At 40.3% G+C, this 24,271-nt stretch overlaps 1 protein-coding gene across 2 annotated transcripts in view; it reads left to right on the top strand.

The window, feature by feature from the left end:
* Nebl (nebulette) overlaps positions 1-24,271 on the top strand; it is a 365,879-nt gene that overhangs the window by 173,206 nt on the left and 168,402 nt on the right. The window contains exons 1-5 of one of the 2 annotated variants that reach the window (XM_029474616.1): positions 17,742-17,793; positions 19,230-19,311; positions 19,402-19,476; positions 21,440-21,520; positions 22,081-22,170. Coding sequence is in view for 1 of the 2 variants with exons in the window: in XM_021155397.2 (XP_021011056.1) it covers positions 17,686-17,793 (108 nt within the window). In the remaining variant the exon portion in view is untranslated. Of the gene's footprint in view, positions 1-17,685; positions 17,794-19,229; positions 19,312-19,401; positions 19,477-21,439; positions 21,521-22,080; positions 22,171-24,271 lie in introns of those variants that run through there. The other variant, XM_021155397.2, reaches the window with a different exon arrangement.

Genomic DNA, 24,271 nt, shown 5'->3' with positions numbered 1-24,271 from the left:
GCTAATAGGCAGTGCTAAATTGGGTTTGATAAAAGAGAACTCCAAAGACAGTAAGTCAATAATAGCCATTTAAAAGGGGACCAGTTGTTAACAATTCTTGTAATCCAATGAGACAAGAAGTTCAAGTAAATATGAAGCAGGTGCTTGGCTTTGCTCTGTGTTTGTACTTAAGCACTGGGAAAGAGCACACGTTCACCTTGAGTCTCGTTCATCCTTAAAGTTCAAGGAAGTTTTGATTAGATTATATAGTGAAACTAAGACTCTAGAAAAATTAGATTTAAGTCATGTATCTAAACATATAAAATGAAGAAGCTGACTTATTTGTTGTGCTTTAATTGATGCTATTTTGTCTCAAGAACTATGTGTAAATTACCGGTATGCACATCTGTGTTTTGACATGTTGAGATAGCTGGAGAAACACAGAATTTATTTTATTCATTCATATCCACTCTTTTTTTTTTTTTTTTTGTAGTGCAGGGGCTGAAACCTGGGGCCTGTTTGTTTGCTAGGTAAGATGTTTACCACTGAGCTACATCCCCAGGCCAGAACTTATTTTTTTTGTAGATTGTTTTAGATATCATGTGGTCTAGTCCTTTTACCCACCATTCAGGGCTATCTCAAAGCCAAAGATTCTAGAAATAACCAGTTGGCTTCTTGTAATAGTATCAAGATGACTTAGTTAGAACCTAGCTCCAGTGTCCTCTGAGACTGATGGAGAATAACCATTCTCTTAGATTACTTTTAGCATAATTATTTGTTGAGGTCAATGAGATGTGACATTGTCACTACTGTTAGTCTTATTTTAAAGTTGACATTTGTTCCTAAGTTGGCTACCCCATTTCTTGACAACAACTGAACTAATCTTCAGATGGTTGGATTGCTTAGCATGAATTACATGTATAGTAAGCTTCTAGACGGTCGTATTGCTCTCATCTGGGAAGAGCACACATCGACAAATAACCACACCTGCATCATAACTTTGGAAGAGGACGGTGAAGCACCATGTGCTGCTGTCTTTATGAGAGAGCCAATGATTCATGCTCATAATGCCCCAAGGTCCAAGTCCAGAATATGAAAAATACCCTCAACCTGAAGGGATATGGATTTAAATTGTCTACTTATTACCCAACTGAATCATAGCAAGAAAGGAAGTAAAACTATGAGACCACGAGGAGTCCTATTGTCTAAGAAGCCCAAGTCATGAACTTCCAGATTTGTTCCCTGGTCCTTTTATATGTGGGAGATATACTTTTCTCTTTTAAAAAACGATTTTCATGATAGTTTATATAGACTTTAAATGATCAGTGCTGTATCTTATCCAGCATGTTGTATCTTCAACACAGATGAATACATGTAGGTCATGTAGGTTGCAGGTTGTAGGTTTGGAAAGTGAAGTTTTTTTTTTGTTTGTTTACATTGTGTGAGTGTGTGTGTGAACCAGAACAACAAAGTCTTTAAAAAATCCTTCCGTCTTCCTCTCCTCTCTTTCCCTCTCTGTCCCTCCATCTCTCCTTCCCTTCCTCCCTCCCTTCCTTCCTCCCACTCTCCCTTATTCATTCCTCCCCACCTGCTCTGTGCTCTGTGTGTATGTGTATGCTGCTTGTGCTTGAACCCAGGGCCTCCCATTCTAGCCAAGCATCCATGCCCCAAGCACCTCCTGGCATTTCTAACTAACCAAGCTGAAGAGGTTGAATTTACAGAGGAAACATTACTGGTTAGTCTGCTGCTTAATTAGTGGCTTAGATCAAGATTTCATGGTAGGGATAATCTCATTAGAGTGTCCTAGACTTCAGTTTGGACAAAGTATCCCTTGGCAGGATTGAGAGCCTCCCTTCCTTGATTACCTGGCATCTGTCCACAGAAATGGAATGGCTGGGATCCACTTCAGAGGAAAGGGATTCTAGAAATGTACATGTTTTGAAAAAGTGCACAAAGCAAAGACCAGTCGTGGCACTGCATGATCAAAGCCAGGTTTGCTGTGAGCCAAGTGTCGAGCAAGAATGGGGTGAGGTGTCTTGGGGTTTCTTTTATACTCTGGGTCTAGTCTGGGTATGTTTTATGTGTTTTCAACATTGGTTTGTTTGCTAAAAACTGGTCCCTAGTGGGGTTTTACTGAGGTAGTGGAAAACTGAAGAAGTGGCAGGAAGGATGTGTAGGTAAAGGGGCTCTAGGATGGGGGGATTAGACCTGGTCAGGATGAATGGGCAGGTTAATTTCCACAAGAATGGGATGTGAAGGCCCCTTCCTTGACTGACTTTCCTGGAAGCACTTCTCCCTACTTCCTGCATGTCTAGCCATCATGTGAAGTTACTCATCATGTTTTGCTGTAGCCATCAGATGCTCACAGAGCCAGAAAAATGTAGACTTGTACTTGTGGACCTCCACATTGTGAAATGAATAAACCTCTTCATAAGTTTATTAGCTCCAGATGTGTGTGATAGCACAGCACAACATAAGCAACCCGAGAATAAAACGATGACCCAACTTTAGAGTTCACCCTCTTGGATTCTCAGAGCTCACCTGAAGTCAGATATAGTAGAACAAAGCTGGATCTTGGCCTTCCTTCTATGAGGTAGGAAGCAGGGACATGGGACTGTGTGATAGGAGCTCAGCCAGCCAGACTGGTGCGAGCAGTATTCAACAACACCAGCATCAGAGGTTGACCTCTGACCTCCACATGTATGCTGGGCATGCCTCTGTGCTCCTTGCTCTTTGTGTCTCTCTGTGTATCTGTCTATCTATCTATCTATCTATCTATCTATCTATCTATCTATCTATCTATAAAATATATATATATATATATATATATATATATATATTTCCTAGCTTAAAAGTCAAATTCAAAGTTTTATGTGGAGAAGTTCATTATTAAATTCTGATTAGATAAAACACTTCTTGGGAAATTTCTTTTTCCTTTTCCTTTTTAAAGCAGCTTGCCTTCATTCCAGAAATAATAGATTTTTTTTGTTCATTTTTAAAATCTTGTTTCTCACAAAAAATTTCTCTTCCATTCCATTAATTTATTTAGTTTTGTACTTTGGATCCTGTCACATAAATTGACAGCTACACCCGTCAAATAACTTAGAAAAATGGTTTTGTTATTAAGTTGAAACAATATCACAGAGGTTTGATTTAAAAAGAGGTCAGAAATCAATGTAGCTTGCTCATGTTTGATATTAAGGTTTTAAAACTCAATGTTCTTTGTGTTCTTGCTTTTAATATAATTGTAAGTTGTAGATGTTTGAAGAGCTCCTTTAAAAAATTTTTTTTCTGTTGGCTTTTGGATGTTTGCCTAGAAAAATCTCATTATTAGAAAGCACTCTTTCTCCTTTTATAGGTTTTGATTAAAAGTAAATTACGGAGTAGGCTGTTTAATATTTTTTTTTTTTACCTTTTGATAAACTACATGGATTTACTAAATAGATAAGTTAGGGTCAATTACTTTCTCTTTAAGAAAGTAATTGCTGTAGGAGAATTTTAAGTACCAGCTCTCCAAGTCATTTCAAATGATTATTTTAATTGATTAACTAAGGTATAACTTACAGTTGACCACAAGTGTTTTTCTGTGTTCAATACATTTAGTGATATTCTGTCCCCTGTGTTGTGTGTGTTCCACGGAGCATTTTTCAGGAGTCTGAAACACTGGACATGAGGAGCTTGTCTCATTAGTTTGTGGTGGGGCAGCTCTGCTGGACTAACTCACCATATTCTAATGAGGTCAAGTTTTGGGATCTGTCCCCAGACAGGCCAATTACTTTAAATTTTCTCTGGCCCTTACCACAATTAGACTGTACTGTTTATTACTTGATACCTGAAAATATATAGGAACAAATATTTTGGGTACAACTCTGAGATTTCATAGCAACTGGTAAGTTGATGGCCGTGGAGACCTAGAATTTGAAGGAGGGCAGAGTTTCTAGGTTGTCACTGCTTGTCTGAGGGTCATCAGAAGGCTCCCTTTTATTGTCTCAGCGTGTTTTGCAAACAGGTAAACTATCCAAGTCAAGAGACAGGTATGGTGAGTGCATACTCTGCCATAGTGTAGGTATCCATTGATTTCTGATTTTTCTGGAGAGTTAGAGTCTCATGAAAGTTGTTCTCACTATCTCTCCTCTCAAATTCTCTGGATAATTTATGGATCGGATGATAGGGTCTTACATCCTCTGAGACTCCCAGGGAATGTCTGATGTGATTTTATCACTTCGCTGGAAGTGAAGGGTTTGGAATTGAGCTACTTTCACCAGCTGCTCTCTGGCTGTCTATGTTCCTGGGTGGGAGGGCTGCTGCATCACCATACCAGATCCCCAGCTCAGCCATTGCTTTACTTTCTATTGAAACTGAATTCCAGTTGAATGTTATAGTGAACATCCAAGGCAGCATAGTGAGCCATGTTACATTCAAACCACTGTAAAACTTAGTCATGGTCACTTTGCTATCAGAATTTACTTGTTCTTGTTTTAAATGGTCTCCCCCAGCCCTGTGTGTGTGTGTGTGTGTGTGTGTGTGTGTGTGTGTTTGTCAGATCCCCAGGAACTGGAACTGTAGTTATAGACAGTTGTGAGCTACCATGTGGGTGCTGGGAATTGAAGCTGGATCTTTTGGAGGAGCAGCCAATGCTCTTAACCACTGTGCCATCTCTCCAGCGCTTGTACCTGGATTTTTAATGGGAATTTTAAAAACAAAGTACAGTTGAAAAACAAAACATCAGGATGCCTAGAATAAGATACCCCTAAAGATAATAAGCACAGCTGCTTTTGAGGAATAGCATAAGAACTTCTTTCTTCTTTGTCTCCATCCCTTCCCTTCCCTCTCCTTCTCTCTCCCCTCCCCTCCCTTCTTCTCCCCCTTCTTCCTCTGTGTTTAGAATTAAACATAGGACCTCAAAAGTGCTACACCAACACTACCACTCAAACACACTAAAAGCCCAGTAGTAAGAATTCTTGATTACCTTTGCCAGTGTGCTAAGTGTCAAAAGGATGCCTGTCTGTCCCCAAGACCAGCAACTCAAAAATTCTAGAAAACTCAGTTCTTGCTCCAGTTAAACTGTTTCACAGAAAACTCGGGAGCCTCTTGCTAAAAGGTAAAATGGAAGAATGATATCGAGAAGAAAGCTATCTAAAAGGCTCCAAACCCATGTAGATGCAGATGGCATGTGGTGAACCAGTTATAACTTTCTGTTGCTAGTGTCAGAGATCTCAACCCCAGTCAGCATTACAGTTGTCCAGGAGTCAAGTTGATGTTTTGGGAAAGGCTGTCAAAAGAGGCTCAGAGGATGTCACAAGGGCTCAGATTTGTCCCATTTTCAATTCTGTCTGTTCTTTTCAGTATGGTTAGTCGTGTGCCACACCTTCAGCGCTCATCTTTCTAGTTGCCAGACACATGGAAGAGAGGCTCCTGGGAGACAGTGTCACTGTGATTACCTGTCCCTGATTGGGTGTTGTGCCATTGAGATGCCTAATGTAGAGTGCTCTAGGTAGTTTCAAAGAGCAGCATTTTCAACACAAAGAGTAAATGTTTACAAAAACAGGAGGCAGTGGCTGTCCACCACCTTAAAAAGTTTTACTTTTGTTGTTCAAAGCTACAGTTTTAGGGAGGAAGTAACTCTAACTGGATTTTATGGACTGATTGATTGTGTTTCTGAAACCAATAACAAAAGGATTTTGTCTTTCTTCCTTCTTTTCTTTTCCTTCCTTCCTTCCTTCCTTCCTTCCTTCCTTCCTTCCTTCCTTCCTTCCTTCCTTCCTTCCTTCCAGCCTGTAATGGCTTTTAATGGCTTTTGATGCCACTTGGAAAAGACATCTATCAGGATGTCTTGGTTTTGTAGGTCTGTGTTTAACTGTGTCTTTTCTAGTCAGTGCCTCTCAGAACACAGGCGATCTGAGCTGGTACCTGCAGAGCAACACAGTATTTTTTTTTATAAGTACTGTATAAACATTAATGCTCTTTGACTCACAAACTGAGCTTATATTAATTTCTTCTAACAAGCGACAGTCTGATATTTTTCTAAGATAAGAATTAAGATCAAACCAGTAGATTGAAGTCTCAGAGTTTTATCTGAAAAGCTGTTTATTCAAAATTCCTTTGCTAAAACCCTGTCTTAATACAAGTGGCTAAATTTCCTGCAGAGAAGCAGTACGCATATGGCCCCTGGGAACTGCTCAGTGTCACTTCCAGCCCTACTTTCTTAGATCATGGAAATGCCCATCACATTAACTCATCGCTTTACCTCACTGTGAAGAAATACACTGCAGAAGCAATTTAAAGAGGGAAGGTCCACTTGGGTTCCTGGTTTCAGGGTTATTAAGTAATGAGGAAGGCACGGTGGCAGATCTGCCCCATCTGTGGCAGGAAGGTCACATGGCAATGGCTCCTTACATGCTTAACCCATGAGACCAGCAGCATAAGGGGAAGAATCGGGGGCAATACACCCTCAATGAACAGTGTCACCATGTTCCAAAGGGTCCATAACCTTCTAAAATCATGCCATTAACTGACCACTAAGCTTTTAAATGCAAGTGTCTCTGGGGGCATTCTTCAACCCAATCGTAACACCCAGGCTTCCCAAACCTTTGAGATTGTTAGGTACCTTATTGCATTTCCTTGTCAGTTTTACCAAGAAACACGGTGAGTGGAGCAGGCACACAAATTCAACACCCTCACCTAATAAGCTGTGTACATTTGACTGTTACTGATTTGTCTACACTGAAGAAATAAAAAGAATTTGTGTTCTGATTTGAATATTTCAGCCTGGCCGAGCCTTTCCTGGGACTGGAATGAAGAGGTCTCAAGTAGGGGAGTGAGATGCTTATGATTGGATGAAGTTAGATCTAATTTTGAGTTTGCTCTTTAATTAGATGCTGGCCCAGCTCATTACATTAAAAATATTTAATTCCTTATTATATTTTTTGGTAGTGTTTCCAAAAAGTTTGTGAGCCAGAGCATAAGACAAAAAATAGATTCTTAAAGTGGGTTTATTGGGATGGGGAGAAAGTGCGCTCTGTGCATGTGTAAGGAACCCACCAGAACAACTAGGTGGACATGGTGTGGGCTTGTAGTCTCTGTGCCCAGGGGACAGACAGATCCCTGTGGTTTGAGAGGCAGCTAGCCTAGCCTAGTCTGTGAGCTCTAGGCCACCCACTGTGAGAGACTGTGTTCTAAAACCAGCTTGGATGGCTCCTGAGGACCAACAATGGTGGCCAACCTCTAACCTCGACCTGTACCTACAACCACATGCAAGATTATTTATGGTCCATCCCATGTTTTTAAGATGATTCATTTTGAAAAGTGTTTCTGTTAGTATACATTAATTATACATGAAAACCATCATTATTGCAACATTTTCATTATTGTATGTTGTGAATTTTAATCATAATTTTTATGTGTGGTCCATTATCTAAAATATTCCTGTTGGAAAACAGTACCCCCACCCCCAATTTGTCCTAAATAAATACGAAGCAAGGAGCTATTTGAGCTGTGTTGACCCTTCAATACCGAGAGTGCTCCAGGAAATGGTATTTCATAACATCACTCTACACGTTACTGTGCTCTGTAGTGGGCCCAGGGCTTTCCAAGGTATCGTTCTGATGCTGTAGTTACATTTGCCTTTTAAGCTTAAGTGCTAGGTGGGGCGGATCAACACCATTGATTTCACAACATTTTTCATGATTTCACAACCGTGATTCGGAGTCTTTTGGTTGATTTGATGTGGGGTAGGAGAATCGGAGCGCGATTGGATTTGCTGGAATGAGACTTTTATCTTGCCCAGACCTCCTCTTTGGCTGGAGCTCTCAGGCCAGCAGGCCTGGCGTGGCTGTCCTCTCTGCCGCAGCCCCTGCTCTTTGTGTGGCTGGTATCCATTTCCACGGTTATGGTTTGTTACCTCTATTTGCACTATAACTAGAAATTTGATAAGGTTATGTGCCTGTCAGATGATTTAGATGTCATCGGGTGCAGATGAAGAAAAGCAGTTTTGACAAGTCAGACATTCGCGCCAAGAGAGGGGATGAGGATGACCTGCTGGGAAGAGGGGGGACCAGCTCTTGCGGCCTCACTTTCTCTTTTAACTTTAGGTCACTACTTTAACCTCTTTAATTTGTCCCTTCTTAAGTGGAAGTGACATGGTGACTTCTGGCTTCTATCTAAAGGGCACTGAAATGGAGTCCTGCCTTGGAGGGGAGAAGCTGGCATTTAGGGAGATCTGACTTTGAGTATTCTGATAAAAACATCTGGGCCTGGGAACTTTATCTTTGGCTGAAGCTGAGATTAAGGTCTTAGGATATGGGGTTTATTAATGCCAGTGTCTGTTCACACATGTGTGCCATGGAGAGCCTGCATTTTCTTGTAAGCCAGCCTCCTTTATTTTAGGGAGAGGAACAAACAAGACGCTCTGTAGCATAGGCTTGCTCGCTCTCAGGGCAGGGACTTCCAAGTGGTGACATGGGGGTGAGTTCTAACTCCTGGTTTGTCATGTCCACAGGACAAAGAGCTGTAGAGACTTTGATTCACTAGATCTAACTTTACTAGGGCCCCTTTGCCCTTAATTAAGTACCATCTCTGAGTATTCTCAATATCTAAACCCTACTACAGAGCACACCGAATATATTGATTTGTTTTGGCAGCTATATCAGGGGGAAATTCCCCATTCTGCAAGTTGTGGGTTAGATGGCAGTGACCCCACTGGAGGGTGGCACATCTTCCAGGTGCTGCTGCTGGAGTTGTATTGAAAGTACCTCTAGCATTCCACAGCATGGTTTTGTGAAGTTACACGACAAAGGTAGGTTTTCAAGCATAACATGTCTGTCTTGATAGGGTTTCACTCTAGCCTGAAAGCATAATTCAAAGAAATAGCAAATTTACATTCTGGGTAGCTTTGTTTGAGTTTATTTAAAGGACTGAAACACACACAATTCTCATAATAGCTCTTGCTACTGATGTGTTGATGGTGCTGACAAAGAGAAAACTCAGAGCAGATGGTTTCCAAACAGTGGGACCACCTGGCTTGTTGGCAATGCCAACATATTCCTGTTTCTCAAATAGCTGTATCCTCACTTATGTGGAAATGTTTGAGGTGGCGTGCCCACGAGCTCAGGCAGCGTGGTATTCCAAAGTCAGGATTATTCAGTGAAGTAAAAACACCCATGCTGCCAGGCAGTGGTGGCGCATGCAGCACTTGGGAGGCAGAGGCAGGTGGATTTCTGAGTTCAAGGCTAGCTAGCCTGGTCTACAGAGTGAGTTCCAGGACAGCCAGGGCTATACAGAGAAACCCTTTCTTGAAAATCCCCTGCCAAAAATAAAAATAAAATAAAACAACCATGCCACCCTCAGACTGACCCTCTTCCATTTAGAATACTCTTAAGGGCCTCATTTTTTTTCTTTCGCTTTGTAACTATATAATCAAGTTCTTTATTTCCACATTATAAGGCAGGGGGAGAGAGAGAGAGAGAGAGAGAGAGAGAGAGAGAGAGAGAGAGAGAGAACAACAACTACACCACACACACACACACACACACTACTGATTCTTGAGATGCTTATGATAGAGGGAAAATAAAGCATTTAAGTCCTTCTGGAAGATTTCCATAGTTGTGCAGTCACTTAGACCCTCACCATCACCTACCTAAATGGAACATCTCTAAAGGGGACAGGCGAATACTGTAGGTGAGAAAAGTTAGCAATCAAGCCACAGATTGGTATGGTAGCTCTTCTCATAAAATTAACTATCAAGCTTGGAATTTGCTCCAGTTATTTGGTATCTAATTGTTCCCTGTTGAAATGCTGCATGAACTTGCAAGGCTGCAGTTGTTTCAGAGTTGTGTATTGAGATTGGCCTGCTGGTTACTTATTTGATGCATACCCATTGGGCATCTAACTAGTAGATAGTCATTAAAGAGTCAACACTGGCTAGTGACTACAGCACATAGGAAAATCACTTAAGATATTGTTTATACTGTTTTTAAAAATATTTTAAAGTCTTTTAAAAGAAATGGTAGTGGTTATTTTGTTGAAAGCCTTTGGAAAGAAATATTCGTGTATTTTCATTAAAACTTTATTTTCCTTTAAATGACACTCCAATGTCTATGACATCTTCAAAATGATGTCTTCAAAATGATGTCTTGAAGACCTCGGGGACAGAAGGTCTCAGTTGGGATCTGTGGTTCTACTACTTTGCTGGCAGTACTTGCTTTGGATGGTAGCTAGTAAACCTTAGGTTCCTATATTAGGAATTTGAGTTGCATGTGACACAAAATTCTATCCTAATTACCTCAAAGGGAAAGAAGAGAAAAGAAAAGAAGAGAAAAGAAAAGGAAAGGAAAGAAAAGAAGAGAAAAGGAAAGAATAACATGAAGGAAATGAATCACAAGGTCTATCTAAGCAGCAATGTCCTTTCTAAGCTTCTGCAGTGCGGTAGATCTGAGGCCATCAAGATAGAACAGGGAGCTGCATCTAGCCTGGTGGGTTCTGGCAATGGCAGGCATAGCTATAGATGTTTACAGATATTTATTTCTTAGTGTTCTAGCTGCCAGAATGAGAGACTCCCTCTGTGCTGTGCATTTTAATTGTTAGGTCTTCCAATCTTGGTGACTTGAACTAGCTTAGCATGCATGGTCTTTGAGTCAGTCTATGGTTAGGGAAGTAGGCCACAACAAAAATGGCGATTCCTAAGAAACTCTGGGTAGATGGAGTGAAGGTGTAGGAGATAGGTTTTAGGTGGACCCCGAATAGGTTTTCATGTATTTCTCATGTATAAAAAAATGACAAAAGAGGACTCTTATGGAGTGATATTTTTATGGAGTGATATTTTTGTTAAAGATTAAGCAAGATAACCAAGTCCCTAGTACAATGGCTACTACCTTCAAGTCCTTAGATGGCAGTCACTACACCACAGCTGGGTGACCTCATGTTAGCACTTCAACACTGAACCCAACCAACATGAAACCTTTACCATTATCTATCAAGCTAGGAGACCACGATTCTTCAGCATTTCAAGTACACTTAACAGTGTCTTTCACATGGAAGGGTGGAATGAGTGTGATGTTTCCAGTTTAACGTAGAACTTTTAAATTACCTGTCAGATTTTCTAAATTTATACTGTGAACAAATTTTTATTTTAAGAAATTAGTCTTAAATATTTTTCCATTAAAATGGCCTCAGAGATCCGTCTGTGTGGTTAAAACTGCCAACATAGCAGTTTCTAGCACTATTAATGTGCCCTGTGCACAAGAAGAATAATTCTTTTAAAATAATTTTACTTTGCATTAGTCATCATTTGCACTCTTAGGGGTTTGTTAACCCCCTTATTTGGAAACTCAGAAGCATGTTTTTCTGTTGATGAATACTTTTTGTGTTTGCCTGATGGAGCATGCAGGTGTAGGAGGGCTGTTGGGAACGATGTTAATGGCATTTTCAATCTGTTAGGAGTAAGAGAGAGGATGGACTGTCACTTTCGTCAGCTGTGATCCTCAGAGACTAAGCACAGACACTTTTCCTTGTGAGAGCTTGTGTTATTTTGACTATTTGTATACTTTTGCTTGGTTCCTTGCTTACTTTGCTCTCTTTCTTCATCACAGTTGGAATTTGGCTCATGTTTTAACTTACTAACTTCTAGATTCACAATTTACTAACTGGAAACTACTCATTTCCTGCCTTTATAGCTCAGAATAGATAGATAGATAGATAGATAGATAGATAGATAGATAGATAGATAGATACTTAAGAATGTTTCCTGTTACAGTTTCTTATTCTGTCCCTCATTTAGCCATATATAGTAAATGTAGAGTTCAAATAATTTATTCATATTCTATGATATGTGTGATAAACTCTTGGTATTCAAAAGTCATAATCATGGAGCTGTTTAAGATAAAAGTGGCTGTCTAAATAGTTAAGATATGTGTCTAGAAGCCAAAACTCAAATGTTGCCTAAATTATTAAATTCTACGTATTAAGTTCTTGGTGAAAATATGGATTATGTCTATTTAGGCACCGGTTTCCTTCATCAGTGTTAGTGTGCTTGTTCCCTTGTTTATTTGCCTTGATGCACCAGTTTCATTAATACTGTTTTTTGGGCATTGGTACCGAATACCTGCTCTGCACTAATTGGCCATGTGGATGATCGTTGCTCTCAGCAGTGACAAAGCAGAGCGGTGTTTGTGGTGATGTGTTGGCTGGGTTACACTCGACTCTGAGTGAGTCTCCTTGTCAGTTTGTGACACCACCAGATCTATTATGGGCAATGAAGGAGTTGAATTTTACATGGGGTGCAGCTTGTCTGCCTTGTTCTTGTCCCCTAAGAACTGCTCACTGGGTCTCAAACCCATCCCTACCTGTGCACAGAACATTGTTATACCTCAGCTGTGTTCAGTTTAACATTTTCCAATTCAGCATTTTAAAAATTCTCAAGTAAATTGGGAAATAATGTCATTGAAGTTGTCAGAGTGATAGGGTTTCTGACCTTTGCTAGCTCCATGGCCTCCCTCTCCTATAAAATGGGCCAAAATGCATACTTGCCAGTGTTTACCTGAGACAATATGTAAAGAACATTTAACTATTTATTTCTATTTTGAAGAAAAGAGGAAGAAGATGTAAGGAGTTAGCAGCCAATGGCACAGAACCCACAAATGGCAGTGTATGTCCCCTGGATGTTTAATCTCTGGGATGTTTACAGACAACCTGCTGACACACCTGTCTAATCTGCACTCCTATAGTATGAAAAGTGACCAGTACAGAGCCTGGAATATAGCTCTAATGTATGCACAGCATCAACAGAAGAAGTCACTAGATGCACCATCTCATTTAACTTACACTCAAAGGTACCGTCAGTCTTTTATTGCAATCACCCTTGTTTTGTACTTGAGGAAGCAGTCTCAGAGAGGTTAAGTATCCTGCCTGAGGTCACACAGCTAGTAAGAGAGCAGCTGAAGCACACGATGAGTTTGCCCATGGCTGAGTCTCTTCTGTCAAGTGCTCACACGTAGTCAAATATCTTGCATATGATCATTATAGAGCTGGTGAAGAAATTAATTAAAATATTATATGTATTTACGTCATTATATATTTATATTACTTGTTTTGTAATAAAATATAGGCTTACCTTTTGTAAAACGAGACTCCTGAGTCTGATAAAGTTGGATGTCAGTACATGGAGACCTGAAAAATCTGCAAACATCTCCAGGTGTCTCTATGATGTTATAAAAGGTTAATTTGAAGCTGAGAATTCATGGAAATTGCTTCTAATGAATTTTGATTATGTTTAGAAAAGGTAATTATAACTTTAATTTTATTTAATTAATCATACATTTACAAATTATAGGATTAATTTATAAAAAGCAAATTTACCTTTGAATTCAATTCTTTGACTCAGTATTTGAGTCAAATTAACTTCACCTTTAATCGGATTTTCCTTTGTAGTGCTTATTTCCCATAGAGCATTGTAGGTAAGCCAGTGTTTTGCATTTTAGGCTTTAAAAACACAAGACCAGGACCAAATAGTAGTCAATCGCGAAGTGGTCCTTAAGCCTCTAATGTATGCACAGCATCAACAGAAGAAGCATATGGTCCACACCCACCAGCATCTTAGAGTCTACTGAAGTGCACAAGTCAGTACCCAGCTGACGACACATTACAAATCAAACTCAGAGTTGTGCATGCAGTTTTATGGCCCTACATCCCTTGCAATCTTCCCTTGAGCAGAATGAGATACATTTATGTTGTCTGGGAAGATGGTGGGATTGGCCATTGATCTCATTGTATCCAAAATGAGATCACAAGCAGAGAAACATGAATCAGTAGTAAATATGCCCAGAGGCATTCAGCTTCTATTAAGCATATTCCGACAAGCTGCTTTAAGGCTAAACTGCCTTTCCCTTCTGCTTGCCCTTCTGCCCTGGTCCATTGAGATACACTCCTGGGTCCCCTTGAACGGCTGCTTCCCCTCATTAGCTCATGTTTGGAATCGGCTTTATAGAACACCCTTTCGTGCTCTTGATTTTTTTTCCTCCTGCCTTTAAACCTTGAGTTTCTGCTGTCAAACATTTCCATTAAGATGAAGTAACTTAGAGTGGCTGACTTGACTTTCTGTACCTGGAGGTTCACTAGCTAGGTCATGTCTTTTGCTAGTGAGTGAACCAATCTTTATTATTCTGTGCCTGATTTTTATGTCGTGTCCATGTATAAAGTGTATGTACCTGTGTACTTTAAGTCTATGTACACAAACATGCACATGTGTGACCATGAATACATGTGTGCATGCATCTATATCCATACATTTATACAGATAAACACTCAGAATGCCAACATATGGACAAACATAGAATATCAATATTGAATAGAATTCTGAAATAACATTTTAAGTTACTTTGCATAAAAATTACTAAAAACTCAAATGGACTGTTGTGTGAATTTTTTTTTATATTTGATATTAGAATTTCAGTATGTGTGTGTTTGTGGTGTGTGTGCTCTTGACAGCTGTCTTAGTCAAGGTTTCTATTCCTGCACAAAACATCATGACCAAGAAGCAAGTTGGGGAGGAAAGGGTTTATTCAGCGTACACTTCCATACTGCTGTTCATCACCAAGGAAGTCAGGACTGGAACTCAAGCAGGTCAGAAAGCAGGGGCTGATGCAGAGGCCATGGAGGGATGTTCTTTACTGGCTTGCTTCCCCTGGCTTGCTCAGCCTGCTCTCTTATAGAACCCAAGACTACCAGCCCAGAGATGGCACCACCCACAAGGGGCCTTTCCCCCTTGATCACTAATTGAGAAAATGCCTTACAGCTGGATCTCGTGGAGGCATTTCCTCAACTGAAGCTCCTTTCTCTGTGATAACTCCAGCTGTGTCAAGTTGACACAAAACTAGCCAGTACACCCACTTAACAAGATTGCACCGCTGCCTGGTAGCTTTCCAGGAAGGCAAGGTCCTGAGGCTGTACCCAGAACTCTGCTTCCTCCTGTGTCCTCAGGACTGCTTGCTGGTGGAGGACCAGTGGTGAGGAGGTCCCCACACTAACTGCCCTGCCTGTGCCCTTGCTTCCCTCTTCTTCCTCTCCAGAGAGAGGCTGTTTGAGTATAAGTCTATTGTGATGCAGCTCTGATGCTCTTCCATGGGCATTCTCTCTCAAGAGCAAGACGGAACAGCATCCTCAGGATGTGCGCGCAGCGCCATCCCGCGCTACCTCTTGTTCCTCTGCTCTCCTTACTTCTGTTCTTATTGCCAAGCAGCCTGTGTAAAGGCAACTCCTCTTGCTCCCAACTCCTGCAGGACTTACTGAAAGGGCAGCTTCTGTCTAGAGTTTCCTCTGCCCGCTGTATGAGTATGAGGCCAGCGTTTCTGACACTGCCCCTGTCACTATCTTGCATCTCTTCCTTTGGGATTCTTTGCTTCTTATCATGCATTTGACTTAGATTGTGTCTGTTTCATCTCTGCATGCTAACATACGCTCCGTGAGGTAGGGATTGTTGGCTCCTCTTTGAGGTGCTGTTTCCACACATGAAACAACTCTTGACTGAGTGAATGACTAAATAAGTAAACTCTCAAGGGGGAAAGTCCTGAGAATGCCACTCCGTGGAGGCCATTGTTATGTGTGGAATCCTCACGAAACACTGTTTTTGAGAAACAGTTGAGAAGACAAAAAGACCTGACATACAAGTTTTACAGCCAACGCTGAGCACAAAGAAAGAAAAGGCTTCTTCCTCTTCTTTTTTTTTTTTTTTTCTTTTCTTGTTTTGCTGGGGCAAGGGTAGCTTATATGAGTCTTAATAAGCACTAGACTCAATGTGTCAGGTAAGATGACTCATAAGCTGTGGTATGTGTCAGGTAAGATGACTCATAACTGTGGTAGCAGGTATTTTCAAAATCGGATGCATGTGTTCAGCTGAGGGTCCTGGCTTTCACCCCTCCTCATGTCCCTCTGGCAGATGCCGGGCCATGCTGAGCCATTTTATTTCCTGTTTGTGAGACAGCCCGCGCTCTGTTCTCTAGGTTTAATGCTTGGCTTTCCTGTCTTTCTGAGGCATTTGTTGAGCCACTCCCATGATCCACTGCAGGTGCTCTGGTAGCTGGGTAGGATGTAAGTGGGTGGGAGTGTGGAAAAGACTGAGCTGACTAATGGTTCCCTGGCTCCCTGCGTATAGTAAACAAATACTGGGTGGTCGGTGCTTGAGTGGGTGTTGAGAGCGTACCACACCATTAGAAAGGAAGAAATAGCTTCTAAAACGCTGAGAACCATTTACAGAGAAGATTGCACACTTTTCAAACAAGTCACTTGAGTAGGCAGGCCCAAAGCAAACTATTCGTAGGTGTCTTGTGAACGCCTTGAGGACTGCTGGATGGTAATCAGTTCCAAACTTACAATTCCAGTTTTCAGGATATTTTCATGTGGTCTGTTCATGCTTCCATTATCTTCCTACTGTATCTCTTACTGTGCTCACTACCAGCTAATCTGACCAGCTTATTTTGGACAGACTGAGACTGTGCCTTGGGCCTGTGTGTCTTCAGACATGTGCTGGATACCTTCATGGATGCTGGGGGAGTGGGGTTAGAAGGCCAAGCTCAGTCAGCGTTTTTCTCTGCTATAAAAATATAACCATTTATTGGATCATTTATTTATGGCAATAGCTAAAGTAAAGATCTTAAGACTTTTAGGAATTTAGGGAGGATATTAAGGAAACCATGGAGAGAAAATAAGATATTCCTAAGCTGAAATTGATGATTTTCCAAAATTTTTCTATTTGTTTTTAATCAAGGTTTTAATTTTTTTCTTTAAAGCTCATCTGGCCAAAGAGAATCTTCCAGTAGCCTCGAGGGTAACCATATTTGACAGAACTAAGTTTATAAATGTGGGTGTCACTCAGTGAAAGACTACCATATATCCTACTAAGAGAACTTTCAACCCTATTCAGGATCCACATTTGCAACAAACCCATATATTTATCAGATGCTATGATAATTTAACTATTAACTTGAGGATTTTAGTTCTGAACGCAGAGTGGGGATTGGATGGACCAGGAGCATGATTGCAGGGTTCTTGATACTTGGGCTTAAAAACAAGAACATAGTAATGTGAACATCTAGTCATTAACAAAACAAGTATTTAGCTGATTTCCCAAACGGTCACTGTATGATTAACAGGAGATAGACTTTGTAAGATTTATCTGCGGCTGTTTCAGCCGCCAGGACACTGTAATATTAACTCCATTAAAAGGAAGTCTATTGCTCTAAGATACTTGAGTGATGGGGTTGAACCCAGGGTTTGGCCTTGTTGGATAGGCTACATCCCAGTCTCTTCTTGACCCCAGGTGATCTGGAAATCTTGGTCCAGAAACCTTACTTTCTGAATGCTTGGATTATAGGGTTGTGCCTGCACACAAACATCTATATACCTTTACACACAGTGTACCAAGGGTCAGTGTGAGAAGCTTTCTAATCCTGAGGTGTGGCCTTCTTTATAAATATTTTTATAAGCATTTATCTACTAGACATCTGTCAGTAATAATCTGTCAGTGAAATCATGCCCATTTGCTTTGCTGAATGATGTAGATGTCGTACAGGCAGGGCTGGTTGGTTTATGTCCCTCCTCCGCAGCGCAGCCCAGGCTCCAAGGGTTGCATTTTCACTGAGAAGATCAGTACTACATGTATACTACTTACATATAAAATCGAACAAATGGACACAGATCAAATTTCCTCTCTCTTGTCAGGTCAAGTACAAAAGAGATTTTGAAGAAAGCAAAGGCAGGGGCTTCAGCATTGTCACAGATACTCCTGAGCTGCAGAGGCTGAAGAGGACCCAGGAGCAGATCAGTAATGTAGGTGCCCTTTTACTTGATGGAGAGGTGGCCCTGGAGTGTGTCTCTGGGTAGGAATGTGAGACTGAATGTGTGTGAAGCGTAGCTGTCGCTGAGTGTGTCCAGTCTCCTCGCAACGCATGCCAGCGTCACCTGTCAAATCCCAGGCCTCCGATCTCGTCACTTATCTACAGCCTACGTCTATAACAGTATCTTCTTTGTATATTTTGAATTTCTCCCAGCCTTCATATTTGGACAATATTAAATGTTTGTAATGAAAAAATTCTGATAGTTTTTCACCATGTGGATAACTATATAAAGTTAACATATAGCTTGAGTACAGTAAAAAAAAAAAAAAAAAAGAAAGAAAGAAAAGGTCTTTTCTATTGTGTACATACTTTGTATATCTGTTAATCATATGTTACATCTAATTTTAGGAATAAACATTTGTTTATGTAGTTGTTTTCTTTTTGAAAATGACATCGTTTTAGTAATATATTTCCTAGAGTAGCTAAAACTGGGCCTGGAAGGAGTCTGAGGCACATTAGGACGTGAATCTCGCACTTGCTAAAGGGGGATATGCAGTCCATCCTTGACTTGTGTAATTCATATGTGGGATTATATTTCTTCTAATGTATTGCATTAAATATGTCAAAATGCATTTTTATGCAAAGGAGTAGGTTTAATGTTAGATATCCAGAATGGAAACTAAAAACTGTGCATGGTATAGCAAACATGCAAAGCTACAACCACCATCATGAAATTGTGGATGTCACTGTCACAAGTATTACAAATACACACACACACACACACACACACACACACACACACACACACGAGTATACAGATGTTATAAGTAATATAGCCCTAATTTCTAGGAAATGTTTATCATTAGCAGATGGATTTAAATTTACCAATACTAGGTCATGTTCATGAGCTACAGCACATATATGTATATCTACACACACACACACACACACACACTCACAAACTATTTGTAGATAGAGTTTAACATCTTATTTTTTTAAAATTCAGGGTCAGAACTATTTGGTGTTTAAAATGTTATCTCAAGGCCAGGAAAAGGCCTCTCTCTTTTTTTTTTTTTATCACATTCTCTATGATTTACCCATTGTTTGGTCTTTATGTGAACATTTTCTATTAGAGGTTTGCTATTTTTGTTTTGTTTTGTTTTTTTCTTCATTTAAAGAGACAGAGTTGACTTTTAGGAGCTGATGATATCCACCCTGTCCCATGGTTTTTCTTAAGACTTTTTGGACTGCCAATAATGAGTAATAAAGATAATTATCTTCATTCTCCCCATTCATTCTTCCCTGAAATCAAAAACCCATTCTTCCTTTAAAAGTACAAACCGGACATGCATTTCAATGACAGTTTTGCTCAGAGTTTTAAAATGTTATGCCAACTTCAGTTCTCTCTCAAATGCTCAACTAGCATAGAAGCTTATTTCTGAAAGAACTAAGCAACTCTTCTTAAGACCGCCATGTGATGGATAGCAGGGGGATTACAGCTCACTCAGAGGTAAGCCTTTTCATTTATGTTCACATTAAGTCAGTGTTCATAAGGAATCAGAAAGTAACTCACCTTCTCACGAAACTTTATCATTAGCAGGAGTATACTTTATATTCAATGCCAGAGGTCGTTTGCAGATCCATTCTTAACTATGCCAAACCCCTTATAACGCAGGTACGTATTAATCTATAACTGTCATGTTCATAGCAGCCTATACAAAACAACAATAAGATATAGCCTATGAGACAGACAGTGGTCAGTTTTAAAAGCATCTAATTTATACCACAACTAATTTACTCCCCTTTTGCTTTCTCTTGGTGTTAGGTACTATAAAAATTACAGTATTAGTTCATTTAGCAATGATGGGGCCTATCAATTACGGTAAAGAAAAGATTTCACGATATTTATGTTAAGCCTACTTCTGAAGAAGGGGAGCTGCAAAGTGTTCTGAGATCTGATGAATTTATTACTCATTTATAAGACCATGACCCCATGGAATTTTCCCATTCTACACTGGGTTTTCCATGTTTCTCCAGGGTCTCTTGCCATAAGAAATCTGACTAGATTTGAAAAGTACCATGTTGGTTTTTCTTATTCTCCAGACCATTTTAATGTAAAGCCACTGAACAATACTAGGCAAAACCCATGCAGATATTTTTGAGTCTGACTTGCATTGTTTCTGTGTTGAGAAGAAGAAGTGAGCAAGACTCTAAATTGGGAAGATCCTATAATCTTCCTACTAGAGATGGTTAGGTGGAGCTCACCCTGATGATTAGAAGAGATGAGATTTGTGAGTTGAGTTTTATATTAGACCCCAGGTGATGGGGGTACCCAAGTGATCATTATAGTCTATATTTTTCTTTTTGATCTGCTTTATAAAATATATTTTCAGTTCATTTTGCCTTTGGATATTTAGTGGCTCTTTCTAAGCTGCTGTTAATCCCCTCTGGACTGAGGAAAGTATAAAGACATGAAGCTGTGAATTTAATAACTCCTAGGTGTTTGGGGTAATGTGTTATGGATGAGTGGGCATTTTTGATTGCTTGTGTCTGTGTCTGTCACTGTTATGAAAATTTTTCAGACACTCTCACATTCATTTGTCTAGGAATTGAAGTCATTTGGAAATAGCTGCTCAGTCTGCAAATGTTACAGGGTTGTGGATAAAGTAGAACCTTAAATTTCAAATTTTGTATAATAAAAGAGATAAATGTGGGTTAGCCCTGCCTTCTTTATTTTGGTACCCATAATGATAGCATAGCAAACGTGGGAAACCCTTTAAGGACTAGCATTTAAAGTGCTTCTTCTACACTCTGTAGCATAGCTGCAGAAAGAAGAAAAGAGGTGGGTTTGGAATTCCCTTACCCATAGGAAAGAAGCAGAAGTTGGCTTTTAAAATAAAGCTCTCATTTCCCTCCAGTGATGGGTGATGTTCCAGATGATGTCTTTATTTAATTTGAGACATTCATACCCAAGGGAGTTTTACTGGTTGGGCTTAGAAATGGTCTTTTATGGGAAGTTGGGATATTCAGCTGAAAAGTTTAATAGTAGACAATGTTTACAAGTTGAGGTTTTGTTTCAAGTCTGTGTGCAGCAGCATATGCTATATAGCTATATAGCTAGGGAAGTTTTCGGGAAGTGCTGTTGTAGGATCTCTGAGTTCTATAGGTTTTCACAATTAAGCCAGTCAGGCCTTCTTTGACATCCCCACAAATAATTATCCATCTTTGTATGTTTATTAGCCATAGTTTAGTAAGGTACACATACAAAGACAAATCTAGGAATATCATGCCCATGGGCAGCATTAAAATATCATCGGTCTTGTTCATATACCTCTAGCTTATTACAGCTCTAGTTTTGGGTGGTTCCCATGCTCTAACCTCTGAACAGGGTGGGTGTTCAGGGTACCTGCAACAGGGTAGTGAGGCAGCATGCTCAGTATTGCAAGGACTCAGTATGGCCTGCCAGAGGTGACTGATGTCTTTCCCTGTGCCTGCTTAAGCACACCTAGGGGCTGCACTTTCAATTAACTCACAGTGTGGGGATAGATTGGGAGACAAAATGGTAAAATCAAGCCCCAAAAGGTTTTTACAGCCTTCCCAGCTTAGATAAAGACTGTTTGTTTTCTAATTCATCATAGGTGGAAGGAAGGTATCACATGAAGAGGAAAGAGAAAGAAAGCAATGAGAAAATGCCAGGCTTTCTGAGATGGATGGAAATGGTAAGTGGACTCTTATCAGACCTGCTTGAGTTTGTGCCTGTCTTTGCTGCACAGTTTGTGTGTCTATGTGAGTGTCCTTACACCACTGCCCACCAGACCATTTCTTTTACTCTGTGTTTACAGCTTTGATTATGTATCCTGTTTCCCAACTATACATTCACTGCTACCACTTGGAACCCACCATATCCATTCATAAGGAAAGCTTGCTTGCTTTGCAAGAAAAGCAAAGATCAAAAGCTGTCTGTAATTTGATACTGAAATGTAATTAATCCTAACTCTTTTGATATAGCCACATAAATTTTCATTGACTTAGAATGTAAAATAAATTATAGGCCCATTAATAAACTCACAAGGACACTGCTGATTTAGTTCCCCGGGACTTTATAAGTTAGCTTCAGAAATATTGGATTATTGAGACCAAATAATTGAATACAATGGCTATGGACTATTAAAAGATTTGATTCAAAGTTAGGTTGAGTGTAAGGGTGAGCGTGAGAGTGCAGGCATGATTATCTCGGGATTTAGTCTCTGTTTGTAATTTAAATAAATCATTTTGACAGAGACTGACTGTAACCATGTTCAGCTGCTGACAGTGTAAAATTGAGCTGTATGGTGGACAGAAGACAAGCAGTCAAGAGAAATCCCCAAAGGTAAAATTTGTTATGTAATTGGGTCAACTCATGCATGAGAAATGCATGCTAATTGTAAACTGGTGGCAAAATTATCCTGTAGGAGGCAATTAGGTCTTATATGAAACCAAACAACTGACTTGGGGGAGCTTGCTTTCTGTTGGTACACAGCAAACACAGACGTAGGCTTTGAAAGGAGAGAAAGATAAAAATTAGAAAGTCATGCAGCATGCTAATGGATTTTTTTGTTAAGTCTCCTAATACAGGCACTATAACTTGTATCATTAAGTAAAACTTTACATGGAAGCTCTTGATTTTAAGTAGTTCAGTACACTAAATAGCATGTAAGGAAAATGGGGTGGTATTTTATTATAACCCATCATGGTTTTATTAACATAATCTATAAATTATGAAGTTCATGACTAACATGTAAGCCCTTGAAGGCTTGTGTTTTTAGGGTGACCTCCTAGCTCGCTTTAACAGGCTGCATTTCACCTCCAGCTCATCTCTGTTAGTAACCCTCATAGAATCCAGTGTAACAGTGGGTCAGTAGTGTGCTTTCTGACAGCAAGGATGAAGTATGCCAAAGAAATCGATGGGACAATAGCACACATTTTCCTTGTAATGTCTAACACATGTTCATGAATAGTTCATGGGTTTCGGAACACTTTGACACACTGTTTAATTAGACCCTCTGAACAACCTCTCTCCTCAGGGAAAGGCTTTCTATAAGGAATAGTTACACTTTCCTGTGAAAAATATATGGAAAATTACCTTTTGGCCCTTTCTTTCCCATTTATGGTGTCCCTCCCAGCTGGCTTTGCTTTATTTTTTCACGTAGGGCAGGACTTCAAAGGCTGACCTCTGCTTTTTATCCCTAATTTTTTAGCCACAGTCACTTAAAGAAACAAATATGTCTCAGAGCAGTAATCACTTGGGCATGGCAGGAACAGGGCTTCTTGCTAAATAGCTTTGCCTTGAGGGGAGCTTTGAAAGGAGCCACCGAAATATGAGACTAGGCACCTGTGACTTCCGCTTGGATCCAGATTAGGCACCCAGAGGTGATCTTTTGAGGTGCTGCTTTTGAGACCACCTGTCTCCCCACTTCTTGGCTTCCAGGCTTACCACCTGCCTTCCTGTTTCAGTCTCTACAGCAGCTCCTGCACTGGGCTTTTTTCTTCCTTTGAAGCACCTCATGATCTCTCGTGCTATCGGAAATACCATCATCAGATGAGTCTTACTTAAGTATCTGCTTCACCAAGACCTTGCTCGTGACCCATTAAATAAAACCCTCCTCTGGCCCTCCCCCTTGAGCAGGATGAAGTCTACCTTCCTATGCCCTTTGTGGACTCCAATGACCTTTCACAATTGCCCTGAGCTATTTCCGGCCTTATCTACCACTGCTTGTCAACACCGTTTGCCCGTTTCTTTTAGGCCTGGACTTGATATCTGCTCTGGACTTTGCTGTGAGTCATTCCTCTTGTTTCGGCCAATTTGACACCACTGGAAAATGAAGTCCTGACCCCTGACCCCAGCATGCACTCACCAACTGGTTAGTGATCTTCCTCTGCTCTGGAATCCTTGCAGTGCTTTGAGGAGGGTTACACTTATTTCCTACAGTCATTTCACATGCTATAGTCCACAGGCTGGCTGTAAGCAGTGTTTTATACATCTCATAGTTTTACTTCATTAACTTTAAGAGAATGGAGATTGTCTACACTTTCAGTCAGTATTCTTTAATCTCCAGAATGCACAGCAGAGCACACTGTCTCCTCTGTTTGGAACATGCCCCTGTTCCTTACTTGGGTTTTTGCAGTAGTCTTGGTTGCTCTTGCTTCATCCCAGGTCGTTCACTACATGATTTCTTGCAAATTATTCCTAAAACACACATTTGATTGTTTCAAACTTTCTTTTAGAATATATCCATGGATCCCTACTGCCTTTAAGATAATATGGAAAATACTTTGCCTGGAAAACAAGGGCTATCCCTGGTTTACCGAGAGCTGAGATTTGAGCTTTGGTGTCCCTCTTGTCTCTGAGCCCTGTGGGCTTTTCCTTCCTTCCTTCCTTCCTTCCTTCCTTCCTTCCTTCCTTCCTTCCTTCCTTCCTTCCCTCCCTCCCT

This window comes from Mus caroli, chromosome 2 (genome assembly GCF_900094665.2).
Source record: "Mus caroli chromosome 2, CAROLI_EIJ_v1.1, whole genome shotgun sequence".
In the NCBI taxonomy this organism is placed as follows: domain Eukaryota; kingdom Metazoa; phylum Chordata; class Mammalia; order Rodentia; family Muridae; genus Mus; species Mus caroli.
This window is presented reverse-complemented; position numbering and strand designations above follow the sequence as displayed.